The following is a 13,067-nucleotide window of genomic DNA, read 5'->3' on the forward strand; positions in this document are numbered from 1 at the left end:
TTCATTTGTCACATTTCCAGTTTCATTAGAGAGAGGCGGGGCAAAACCCTGAATTCTTAATTCAAATCTCACCTGTGAAGCCACATTTCCAAATACCCAATGCCCAAACACCCACATTCTTCTGAAGCTGTTTCATTATCTTTATGTTCTTGACCCAAATTTGAGAAAATTCAATAATAAGGGAAAATGGGGTCTGCTGCTATGTTGGACTCTAGAGGCATTTCTCTGCCTTCTTGTTTTCTTTTTCTTGTTTTCTTGTGGACTGCATCTACCTACCCTGGCTTTCTGGCTTTCGGTTTCATCTCCCAAATCCTCTTTATTCATCTGAGTTCGGTCACGTATCATTTCCTATCATGCCACACCTGGACCATGTTATCATTCTTTTTGTTATTACTTGTTCTTGCAATATTTAATGACCCCAGAAGAGGAAAAATAGAAAATATGGAGGAAAAAGGAGGGCTAACCCTAAATTCTGTGTTTGGATGAGAGGTATAATCCCCCTACAATTTCCGGATCACTGTTTAGAAATTCACTCACTAAAGAGTAGAGAGAAGGTAGCTGAAGGCATCCATTTGTTTTTCCTTGTTTTGGTTTCTAGTTTTCTATTTTACTTTAGGCAATCGCCCCTCTTAGTAGCAAACCATTGTTTTGGCTAATCATTTCTCCTTTTTGCTCTGATCATTATTGTGCGTGACCATTTGGTTGGATTGTAATATGGGTGTTTGTGTGCTTAGTTCTTCAAAAATTCAGAAACCCTTGAACTACTTCTGGGTTTGCTAGTTAATGATTTCATCTAATAACAATACAAGATAGTTTTTGGAAGCAAGATTCTATGTTGTGATATATTCTGAAAAGTTCATTGTAGATAATGCTTAGTGTTAGTTAGATCATGCATCTTTGAACAATTGCTGCTATTTATATGGTTGCTTCAAACTTCAGTTTTCATTAATAATGCTATATCTTATTAGTTCCTTTTATGCTTAAAATAATTAGTATTGGCCTTGAAAAAGTTATTATTACAAATTGATTTATAATGAATATACATGTTTCAGGAAAAACAATAAAAAATCATACTGTTTAATGCTTAGGTCTTGGTTGGATCATGGGTCTTAGAAAAATTCCTACTATTTATTTAGTTGTGTTAATTGTTGCTCATCAATAATGATGTTATATTCTGTACTTGTTCTTTTTATGCTTCAAACATTTGGCACTGATCATGGGTTAGTTCTTTTTATGTGAAGGGTTATCTATTATTATTACACAATTTATTTGCATAGTTGTTAACTCGTAAAATGTATTGTGTATCGTTTTTCTATTTTTCTATATCTTGTATTGTATCATATCTCGTATCATAAGTTTTTTTACATAGCAAAAAATAAATAGAAAAGATATGAATATGTGCATATATCTATTGAAAGTATGAAGTATAGGGTAATTTATAACAAAATTTATGAAAGATATTAAGATCAAAAGAGTTAAACTATATCATATCATGTCAAAAACATTGAATGTCAGAGTCTTGACAAGTTCAAATTAACAAAATATTAATTTAATATATAGATTCATCACATAATCCACAAATATAAACTTCTTCAATTTTTAGCTATGATTTTTAGTTCCAAATTCTAACTAAGCATATGCACTTATTGTGTTGATTGATATATGTATGACTTTATGTGTCATCTTTAAAGTTCTAGCTTTTCAAGTTCGCCATCATTCCTTTTCCACCAAAAAAAGAAATAAAAGAAATTATGCACCGTTTTTCATATAGTTTATGTTCGACAAAAAAAACGTAGCTTTTCATATAAAATTATTTTACATATTTCTCCTTTTTGTGATTAATTTTTAATCTTTTAATACATTTTAAACAATTAATATAATAAAATCTTTTAACAAAAAAAATTAATTTGATTTTTCTTAAAAATTATAGAAAATAATTGAAGATGTATGCATCATTCTATCGTAATATCATGCATTGTACCGTGTATCATATATGTAGCATAAGATATGCTTTATAATAAGATACAAATTGTGATACGTATCTATTTTCATAAAAAATGTATTGTATCATTGGATCGTATAGTGTATCATAAGTTTTTTTCAACTATATTTATTCATGGTAAATGCTTCATTGTTTTGATTTTTTTGATAAATGAATAATGATATACATAATTATTAGCATGTGTGTTTTTCTTGTAATTGAAGAAATAACATAATGGTAAAAGAACCTTCTTTTTCCATTTCCTTTGCCAAACCAAAATATCATCTTTCTAATTCCTTTTATTTCAATTCTCATATCTTATTACCTTTTTTTTTTTGTCAATTGAATTCTTGTTTTTTAACAACTAAAGTTCAAACATAATGAAAAATCAAGAGTAGTGATCTAGATCTATAGAGTTGGTTGTGGGATATCTTGAACCCTTTCCCCATATAGACACAATGTGTTTGTTGTGTCTCATAGGATTGTAGAACCAAATGGACAAACATTCCCTGTAGAGCCAACAAATAGACCCCCACATTGGGATCCAGATCGGGGATTTACTTTGATATCATTTATAACGACTTTCTCCCTTCCATGTAAATATTGTTCATCTTAGTTTGTGGCCTACATGGCTTTAAAACGTGCCCATACAATTAAGAGGAACCCATTACATATGCAGTATTAGGAATTTCTCCTTGTTGCTAATGTGAGATATCACACAAGAGATTCGAAGTTTTGATTTCTTTTCACTTCCTACCCTTTTTTAGTGGCCAACAAAACATTTACTTTTCTAAAAGTACTAGTTCCTCATTCTATGGGTAGATACTAAGCATAGTTAGTTTTCTAATTGAAGGTTTACCTAATGTTAATTATTTTTGTTTACTTTTGCCTTCTTATCATAGTTCCTAATACCCATATTTCTCTAGTTGGACCTATAAGAATTCAACATCAATGTGTTATTCTTGGAGCTGATAGTTATCATATTATTTGACATATTGTGCGAGCAATCATATTATAATGTGGCTTGCTGGTGTTGATAAATGGTATGAGCACAAGTACTCTTGTTTGTTTAGTCATTTTTGTGTTGTTTCCCTGAATTTTTCATTTTTTTTCTTTTACTTCAATTTCTTGTGATCTGTTGCTTTACAGAGAGGTTTGTTTCATTTGGGTTTTAAATTTTGGTCCTCCACGTTTCTTTGGCCTTTCACTGTTATGAAGTCTGGTTTTTATTTTTTGGGCCTCATTTTACTGATTGTCTCTTTAATAGAAATGAAGAAGAATGAAGGTAAACTAAAACCTGCAGCAACTGGGCAAAAAGAAAAGCGAAATGTGTCTCAGAGCAGTGAACAGCCTGTTGGTTCTCGAAAAATGCCAAAGAGAGCTGCTGAATGCACAGATTTCAAGGAGACATCTGTTCACATGTCGGAAAAATCTGTTCCTATGGAAACAAAACGGGATCAACTTGTATATGAAGAGGATGTGGCTGTACAACTGACTTCCAGACAACTTGAAGATTGTCCAAATAGAGGGCTCACAGATTTCATATTCCATGATTCAGATGGACAGCCCCAGCCTTTTGAGTTTTCAGAGGTTGATGACTTGTTAATCTCTGGCCTCATTTTGCCTCTTGAGGAGAGTTCAGACAAGCAGAAGCAGAAGGGTGTTAGATGTGAAGGCTTTGGCCCCATAGAGTCATGGTCAATCTCTGGTTATGAAGATGGATCTCCAGTGATATCGTTGTCAACCGATGTTGCTGATTATGATTGTATTAAACCTGCCAATAGCTACAAGAAATTTTATGATCATTTCTTTGAAAAAGCTCGTGCCTGTGTTGAAGTTTACAGGAAACTGTCAAAATCTTCTGGGGGGAACCCTGACTTGAGTCTTGACGAGCTTCTTGCTAGTGTGGTTCGCTCAATGAGTGCAAGCAAGTGCTTTTCCAGCGGGGGATCAATCAAAGATTTTATTATTTTACAGGGTGAGTTTATTCATAATCAGCTGATAGGTTTGGATGAGACATCCAATCAAAATGATCAGACATTTTCAGAGTTGCCTGTCCTTCTGGTCCTTAGATATGAAGGTTATAAAAGAAGGGAATTTATGAAAGCTAAAGCAGCTTCCTCTGGTGGCAATTATATGAGTGATATGGAAATTAGAGATGCAGAGAATGAAGTGGATGAATCTGGTTCATCAATTTATGCTTCTGAGGAAAATGATGATGTGAAATTGGCAAGATTGTTGCAGGAAGAAGAGTACTGGAAATCAATCAAACAGAAGAAAAGTCAGGGTTCAGCTCCTTTGTCGAATAAATACTACATCAAAATAAATGAAGATGAGATTGCTAATGACTACCCGTTACCTGCATACTACAAGACATCTAATCAAGAAACTGATGAGTTCTTAGTCTTTGACAGTGACATCTATATGTGTGACACAGATGAACTTCCTCGAAGCATGCTCCATAATTGGTCCCTTTATAACTCAGACTCAAGGTTGATATCGTTGGAGCTTCTTCCAATGAAACCATGTGCAGATATTGATGTTACCATCTTTGGATCAGGGGTTATGACTGCCGATGATGGAAGTGGATTCTGTCTTGACACTGATCTTGGTCATTCTTCATCTAGCGATCAGGGACCACAGGATGTTGATGGTATCCCGATTTATTTGAGTGCAATTAAGGAGTGGATGATCGAGTTTGGATCCTCAATGGTTTTCATTTCAATCCGCACAGACATGGCTTGGTATTGCTCATTATGGTGTTGCCCATAAAATAGTCCAGCAATTTTTTGCAGATGGCTTTTCTTTTCTTTTCCTTTTTTTTAAATAATCTTTTGCATTCATTGTGAATATTCAAGATTCTAGATTTTTGCACCTAGAAGTAATTTTGAAAAGTATGATGAAAAAGTTGGGTGAATTTCAATAATGGATTTGAATCGGGTGGAATCAGTAAAATTTTGGAAACAAAAATATGTTTTATGAGTAATACAGCAGTTGTTGACAGTAAAAGCAATATCCATAATGACTCATGAACTTTTGAACTACATTAAGTTATTTGAAAATCTCCATTTTTCTTTCAGGTATAGGCTTGGGAAGCCCTCGAAGCAGTATACTCCCTGGTATGAACCAGTTCTGAAAACAGCAAGGCTTGGACTAAGCATAATTACACTTTTGAAGGAGCAGAGTCGTGTTGCTAGGTTGTCTTTTGCAGAAGCTATCGAGAGAGTATCTGAGTTTGAGAAGGACCATCCTGCATACATTTCCTCTAACCCTGCAGATGTGGAAAGATATGTGATTGTCCATGGACAAATTATACTGCAGCAATTTGCTGAATTTCCGGATGGGAATATTAAGAGGTCAGCGTTTGTGACTGGTCTTGCAAAGAAAATGGAGGAGAGACACCATACCAAATGGGTGGTTAAGAAGAAGAAGGTTGTGCACAAGAGCGAGCCAAACCTGAACCCAAGGGTAGCAATGGCTCCTGTGATATCAAAAAAGAAGGTTATGCAAGCTACAACTACGAGAATGATCAACAGAATTTGGGGGGAGTACTACTCAAATTACTCACCTGAAGATGCAAAAGACGGAGCTAGTTGTATAGTGAAAGAGGAAGAAGTTGAGGAGCAAGAAGAAAATGAAGAGGATGATGCAGAAGAAGAGGAATTATCAGCTTTGGAGAAAACCCAGAGGCCTTCTTCATTGCCTGGAAGAAGTAAATTGCACTCCACAAGCAAGGAAATAAGGTGGGATGGGGAATTTGTTGGCAAAACATCTTCTGGTGACACACTCTACAAACAGGCCATTGTTGGTGGAGACAAGGTCACTGTGGGAGGTGTTGTTTTGGTGGAAGTTGATGAATCAGATGAACTTCCTGTCATCTATCTCATTGAGTGCATGTTTGAATCCTTCGATGGAAGAAAAATGTTTCATGGAAGAATGATGCAGCATGGGTCTCAGACTCTTCTTGGGGACACTGCTAATGCCAGGGAATTATTTCTGACAAATGAGTGTCTGGAATTTGAATTGCAGGGCATTAAGCAAATGGTTGTTGTGGACATCCGAAGAATGCCTTGGGGACATCAGCACAGGAAAGAAAATGCTAATTTTGATAAAATTGATAGGGTCAATTCAGAAGAGAGAAAAAGGAAAGGATTGCCAAGTGATTATTACTGTAAAAGCTTATATTGGCCAGAAAGAGGTGCTTTCTTCAGTCTTCCCTTTGATACTATGGGTATTGGGACTGGTTTCTGTCACTCTTGCAAAATAAAGGAATCCCAGAAGGAGAAGGATTCTATTAAAGTGAATTCTTGTAAAACTAGTTTTGTATACAAGGGAACTGAGTACTCCATTGATGAATTTGTCTATGTAAGCCCCCAATATTTTGCTGTTGACAGGATGGAGATTGGAACTTTCAAGGCTGGAAGAAATGTAGGATTGAAGGCTTATGTGGTGTGTCAAATGATGGGGATCATTGTCCCAAAGGCACCCAAAATAGCTGAAGCAAAATCTACCCTGGTCAAATTAAGAAGATTTTTCAGGCCTGAGGATATTTCAGCAGAAAAGGCATACACTTCTGACATCCGTGAGGTGCGTGCTTAGAAATCATGCATAATATATCTACATCCATTTACCTCTCTGAGCTTTCTGCAGCAATACAATGATTTTGTTTTCTTTTTTTCTTTGTATTTTTATTATAACATAAAACTACAATTATATTATTTTCCTAAGATATTTGAAGGGTGGAACGTGCAGGTGTTCTACAGTGAAGAGACCCATTTTGTTCCTGTTGAGATGATAGAAGGGAAATGCGAGGTTATACAGAAGCATGATCTGCCATCATGTGATGTCCTTGCAACCTTTGAACACATTTTCTTTTGTGAACATCTATTTGAGCCCTCTAAAGGGTCCCTCAAACAGGTAGTTTGTTCTTAATTCCTGCACCCGTAATACATGCTGATGATATCCTATCATCTTCTAAGCTAATTTCTACTAAAAAAAATTCTTGGAGCTTTTATTCCATCCCTAAAAAGCTTTTCTTCACTGGAGTGTGAATCTTCTTCCCATCTCATTTGTGAAAAAACAGCTGCCAGTCCACATTAAAATGAGATACTCAGCTAGAAAGGCAGTTGATGATGCTGCAACAAGAAAGAGAAAGGGCAAGGGTAAAGTAGGAGAAGATGATTTAAAAGTTGAGAGACAAAAAACTGCATTTCAAGAGAACTGCTTAGCCACTTTAGATATTTTTGCTGGCTGTGGTGGATTGTCAGAGGGATTGCAGCAATCTGGTAGTCTTTCCTTTATTTTTATCCATGTCAGCCAAAGAATCGTATTTGAATGATTTACCTCCTGCTGCTTCGGATTGCAGGTGTATCAGTAACCAAGTGGGCTATTGAATATGAAGAGCCTGCTGGGGATGCATTTAAACTCAATCATCCAGAATCATCGATGTTTATTAACAATTGCAATGTAATCCTGAGGTGAATGGTTTCATTAAGATGAATCTCTCTCTCTCTCTCTCTCTCTCTGTGTAATTGACCGGTAAATTGGTTGTAATGCAGGGCTGTCATGGAGAAGTGTGGGGATGCAGATGACTGTGTCTCCACTTCAGAGGCTGCCGAATTAGCTACATCACTAGGTGAGAAAGACATCAATAATTTGCCACTGCCTGGACAAGTTGATTTTATCAATGGGGGGCCTCCTTGCCAGGTTTGTCCAGCCTCTACCTGGTTTTTACTCTGTTCTAGGATCTTATTACCTTGAAATTCTAGTGACCTATTACCCCTAAAACAAGGCTGCTGTGCTCACAGGGGTTCTCTGGGATGAACCGGTTTAACCAAAGTACCTGGAGCAAAGTTCAGTGTGAAATGATCCTGGCCTTCTTATCCTTTGCTGACTATTTCCGGCCGAGGTTCTTCCTGCTCGAGAATGTGAGGAACTTTGTGTCTTTCAACAAAGGACAGACATTCCGTTTAACTGTAGCTTCACTCCTTGAAATGGGCTATCAGGTAGTGCTCTGTCATGAAATGATGACGAACAGGATCATGTAATTTCGTCTGGTATATTCCGAGAAGAACATATATCAAATTGCTTGTTTGTATCAGGTGAGGTTTGGTATTCTGGAAGCTGGAGCATATGGAGTTTCTCAATCCAGGAAACGGGTGTTTATATGGGCAGCCTCCCCAGAAGAGACTCTGCCAGAATGGCCAGAGCCCATGCATGTCTTTGCTGTTCCAGAACTGAAAATCACCCTACCCAAAAACATGCAGTATGCTGCTGTTCGGAGCACTGCAACTGGAGCTCCATTTCGGGCAATAACTGTGCGAGATACAATAGGTGATCTCCCAGCTGTTACAAACGGGGCCTCTAAAACAGGTCTAGAGGTAATCTAAAATACAAGAAGTTTGTTTCACAGTAACTGATTGCAGTCCAACTCACCTTGTCGCCTTTCCTTTTGTTGCACAGTATCAAAATGGCCCCGTCTCATGGCTCCAGAAGAAAATTCGGGGGAACATGATGGTCTTGACAGATCATATATCGAAGGAGATGAATGAGCTGAATCTCATTCGATGCCAGAAAATCCCAAAGCAGCCAGGGGCTGATTGGCGTAGTCTTCCAGATGAAAAGGTAACATTCATCACCCATGGTTATTGGGTGTAATACGATTTATGTACTTATTAATCCATTATTTTATAAACCCAAGGTTGCCCTGTCGACTGGGCAAGTGGTCGATTTGATACCATGGTGCCTGCCAAACACGGCGAAGAGGCACAACCAGTGGAAGGGGCTGTTTGGAAGGCTGGACTGGGAGGGGAACTTTCCAACTTCTATTACAGACCCTCAGCCAATGGGCAAGGTGGGCATGTGTTTTCATCCTGAGCAGGATAGACTTGTGTCAGTTCGTGAATGTGCTCGGTCTCAGGTGAGTCCCATCAATTTTGCTTATCTGCTCATTCTTACGTCTCTCGTTGTCAACTTTAACTTTGTTGAATGTTTCTTTTACTGATTGGTGATACAGGGTTTCCCAGATAGCTATAAATTTTCGGGCAACATTCAACACAAGCACAGGCAGATAGGGAATGCTGTTCCACCTCCTCTAGCATTTGCATTGGGGAGGAAGCTCAAAGAAGCAGTGGGAAAATAAGAGGCCCATGTAGAAGGTCAGTTGTGAGGTTGCTCCTCCTTTATACCCAAGTTGAAGTTGTTGTTCACTTCTTACATACGTAGTTTGTACAGAAGATTTGCAGATTTGTATACTTGTAATACAAGCCTTCAATAAAGGTCAAATTTTCAAGAAACCATCAAGTGTGATGAAATAGGTTATATCTTTCCTTTTGCTTTAGTGGTTTTCTAGAAAATAAAATGTGTTAATATTTCACATCATATTGAGAAAATTGTTTTCTATATTTAAGTTTTATTCCTAAAAAAATAATTGAAAGTTGTTCTTTTTTAAGGATTGTTTGTGAAATCTTAAGGCCATATTTGTTTAAATTGTTTTCATTTTCCAAGAAAATCTAAATATTTGGTATTTTTTTATAAAAAAAAGTGAAAATTGTTTGTTTTCTAAACAATTCAATATAAATAAATAAATGAAAGAGCATGTGGAATCCATAATATAGAAGGAATACAATAATTACAAAGATGAAACAAATATACGAATAAACAAATATCAATTATTATTTTAGGAGTATGAAATAAATTCTTTGTTTATTTATTAACTATGTATTATTATATTATAATGATTTATTTGTTTAATTATATATATATATATATATATATCATAAAAATATTACCATTTTTAATAATGTATCTTATATACGTATATCATTACTATCATATAAGTTTTTATTTATTATTATTTTTTTGTTAGGGAAAACCCAAAATCAAACAAAATTTTACAAATTTCATTTTCTAAAACCTATTCTTAATCAAGTGCATTTTAAAAAATAATAAATAATAAAAATAAAAATAAAAATAAAAACTATTTTTAGAAAATTAAAAAAATGAAAACTAAAAAATGTTTTACAAAGCAAAAACAATCTAAGAAGAGCTCATTTGGCCATGTGATTAAAAGACGGTTTTTTATTTTTAAAAATAGAAAACATTTTTAAAGATTCATAATATTGCTGTGAAACCAAGGTTTGGTAAATTTCGATTTTGATAATAACAAAATGAGGTTTAGAACTAATGATTATATTTCAAGTGTGATTAGGCAAGATGATTTCCAAAGTGGCAATCACAAAGACAAATCAAGTCAATAAAAAATCATGAAGAAGAAAACCACCTCAAAGAGAAATGTTTTTCAAGATTCAAATTTCATAAGATCTCTTTGTAAGATTGTTGGTGCACTAAAATCTTCATGTATTACATTTTTTACTTATGCACCAAAATCATTCAAAAGTTATTTTGTTTTAAATATTTTAAAATCGGATGATTTCATGTTTTCAACTAAAACCTTATGTCAAATGTTTTCTAAACTTTTTAAAAATGTTTTAAGTTGAAAAAGTGGGTTGTTGAGCCAAAAACGACTCAACCGGTTGAACCGGATGTGGAACTGGTCGACCCCCAGCTCAACTGGTCGACCATTAGCTCAACCGGTCAAGGAAAGCAAAAAAAAACTTTCTCTATCTCTTCCAGAACGGTTGTTCAACCGGTCAAGGTTAAACAGGAATTTGTCGACCCCCACCTCAACTGGTCGAGGTCCAATGATTACTTGTCAAACATTAAATGCTAACGGTTAGTCAACCGATCGACCCCTAGTTCGATTGGTCGAACCCTCAACAGCTAGTTTGACTATTTTTTTTCTCTATAAAAATGTTCTAATCTTCATTGTTTCATGAGTTTAACCTTCCCAAACCTTTCTTGAATATATTTAAGCCTTGGAAGAGTGTTTTTGAGTGCATCATTGTTTTAAAACTTGCATATCTTTAGTGCACTATTCAATCATAGTTTTCTTGTATCATTTGAGCATAAAGTTTTATACTAGGATTTTGTAAAATCATTGTAAATCTTTGAGAAGAAATTCTAAATGTGAGGTATCACTTGAACGGTTGTTCAAGAGTGGGGTATCTCTTGAGAAGTGTAAAGGGTGCTTGGAGCTAAAAGTTCAAGAGAGTGGATTGGAACCATAATCCAATTGTATTGCTTGAAGGCTTGGTTTTGAAGCCTTGAAATAGTGGAACCTCAAGCTTAAAATTGAAGCTAGAGGAGATTGGATGTAGGCCAGGTTGCGCCGAACTACTATAAAATCTTGTATTTGCATTCTTTTTTCCCTACTCTTTTATTTTATATGCAATTGTCTTTATATCATTTTATTATATACTTGCATCTAATTGTCTTTTATATTCATACTTTTTAAATTTACAAAAAGAGACTATTATCATTTTCAACCCCCCCCCCCCCCCCCCCCCCCCTCCTTTAGGGTGATTACCTTGGGTTGGATTAACTTAATTTTTTTAACATTCTCTATTTTCAATTTTTTTAAAATAAAGTGAAATAAAAAATAATTTTTAAAGAACAAGTATAAATTATTTTCACTCATTCTTAAAAATAAAAGGAAAACATAAAGACATTTTAAAATAAATAAATAAATAAAATTGAATATGATATATAGTTCTTTTTCTCTCACCATGATGTAATATCAATACCAAAAATTTTCAAATACGATTTTCCTTTAATTGCACTTACTTTTCTATTTTTTTTTAACTTTTCTAAAATTTTTCATTAGGCAAATAAATGTCAAATCAAATCATATTTGACACATAAAATTTATAAATTTTTAAAAATAATTTAAAACTTAAAAACTGATTTAATTAATATTAAAAGGTGATGGAAACTTTATAACATTAAAAGTCATAAACCAAAATTTATTATATATACTCATTAACGAGATTAATAATTTTTAAAAATAACTTAAAACCCAAATAATAACTCAATTAATATCATAAATTTATGAACAAAAAATTAGTCTATAATGACTTTATCATTTCTCTTTTACATATAATAATTATTTTTCAATTTTTTTTACTAAGCAAATAAGCTACAAATTAAACAAGACTTAGTGCTTTAATTCATTAACGAGTGTACTAATTTTTAAAAATAACTTAAAACTCAAATAGTGACTCAATTAATATCATAAATTTATGAACAAAATTTAATTTAGAATGAATCTATCATTTCTCGTCTACATAAAATTATTATTTTTCTAATTTTTTTCACTAGGAAAATGAACTCTAATTTGAACAAGACTTAATGCATTGGATTGATTAACAAGTCTAATAATTTATTAAAAATAACTTAAAACTCAAATAATGACTCAATTAATACTAAAAATTTATGGATAAAAATTAGTCTATAATGCCTCTATTGTTTCTCTTCCAATTTTTTTACTTAATGAGTTGGTTTCATTAATAAGTTTAGTAATTTTTAAAAATAACTTACAACTCAAATAATGATTCAAATCATTATTTTTTGAATTTTTTTTCTCTAGACAAATAAATTTCAAATTAAACAAGACTAAATGTGTTGGATTTATTAACAAGTTTAGTAATTTTTAAAAATAGTTTGAAACTTAAATAATAAACTCATTAATACTATAAATTTATGAATAATTGGTTTATAATGACTCTAGGTAAATAAATTATAATTTAAGACATGATTAATAATTTAAATTTTTAAATAAATTATAAGAATAATTTGGAATAAAAAAATAGATCAAATTAATTGTAAATTAAATTAAAATATTGTAGACTATTACATTTATAATCAAGTACTAAATGTGTGCATGTAATAAAAACCTTCGCTCATTTAACTTTATTTGTTATTCATTTTAAATAAAATACTATTATCAATTACTTTTGAAAATTATTATTATTATTTATTTTTAATAAAATAATAATAATAATTAAGATGTTAATATCTTTATGTTTTTAATATATAATAAAATAGTATATTATCTATCTATATATATATATATATATATATATTATAGTATTACTATTAATGTTTTACTAAAAAGTACTCATTTTTTAATTTATCTCTAATTACAAAACTATTTTCATTTTTAATAAAGTCAAAACTAAATTTAATT

General features: G+C 33.2%; 1 protein-coding gene across 1 annotated transcript; it reads left to right on the top strand.

Annotated features, from left to right (window-relative positions):
• Positions 1-2,200: 2,200 nt before the first annotated feature.
• LOC117917548 (DNA (cytosine-5)-methyltransferase 1-like) lies at positions 2,201-9,277 on the top strand. The gene is made up of 11 exons (XM_034833860.1): positions 2,201-4,725; positions 5,062-6,568; positions 6,734-6,898; positions 7,065-7,266; positions 7,347-7,458; positions 7,540-7,687; positions 7,789-7,986; positions 8,083-8,361; positions 8,444-8,605; positions 8,682-8,900; positions 8,997-9,277. The coding sequence occupies exons 1-11, from the start codon at positions 3,194-3,196 to the stop codon at positions 9,120-9,122; spliced, it is 4,650 nt and encodes a 1,549-aa protein (XP_034689751.1). The 5' UTR covers positions 2,201-3,193; the 3' UTR covers positions 9,123-9,277.
• The last annotated feature ends 3,790 nt before the right edge of the window (positions 9,278-13,067 follow it).

This window comes from Vitis riparia, chromosome 7, assembly GCF_004353265.1.
Source record: "Vitis riparia cultivar Riparia Gloire de Montpellier isolate 1030 chromosome 7, EGFV_Vit.rip_1.0, whole genome shotgun sequence".
Taxonomy (NCBI): Eukaryota; Viridiplantae; Streptophyta; class Magnoliopsida; order Vitales; family Vitaceae; genus Vitis; species Vitis riparia.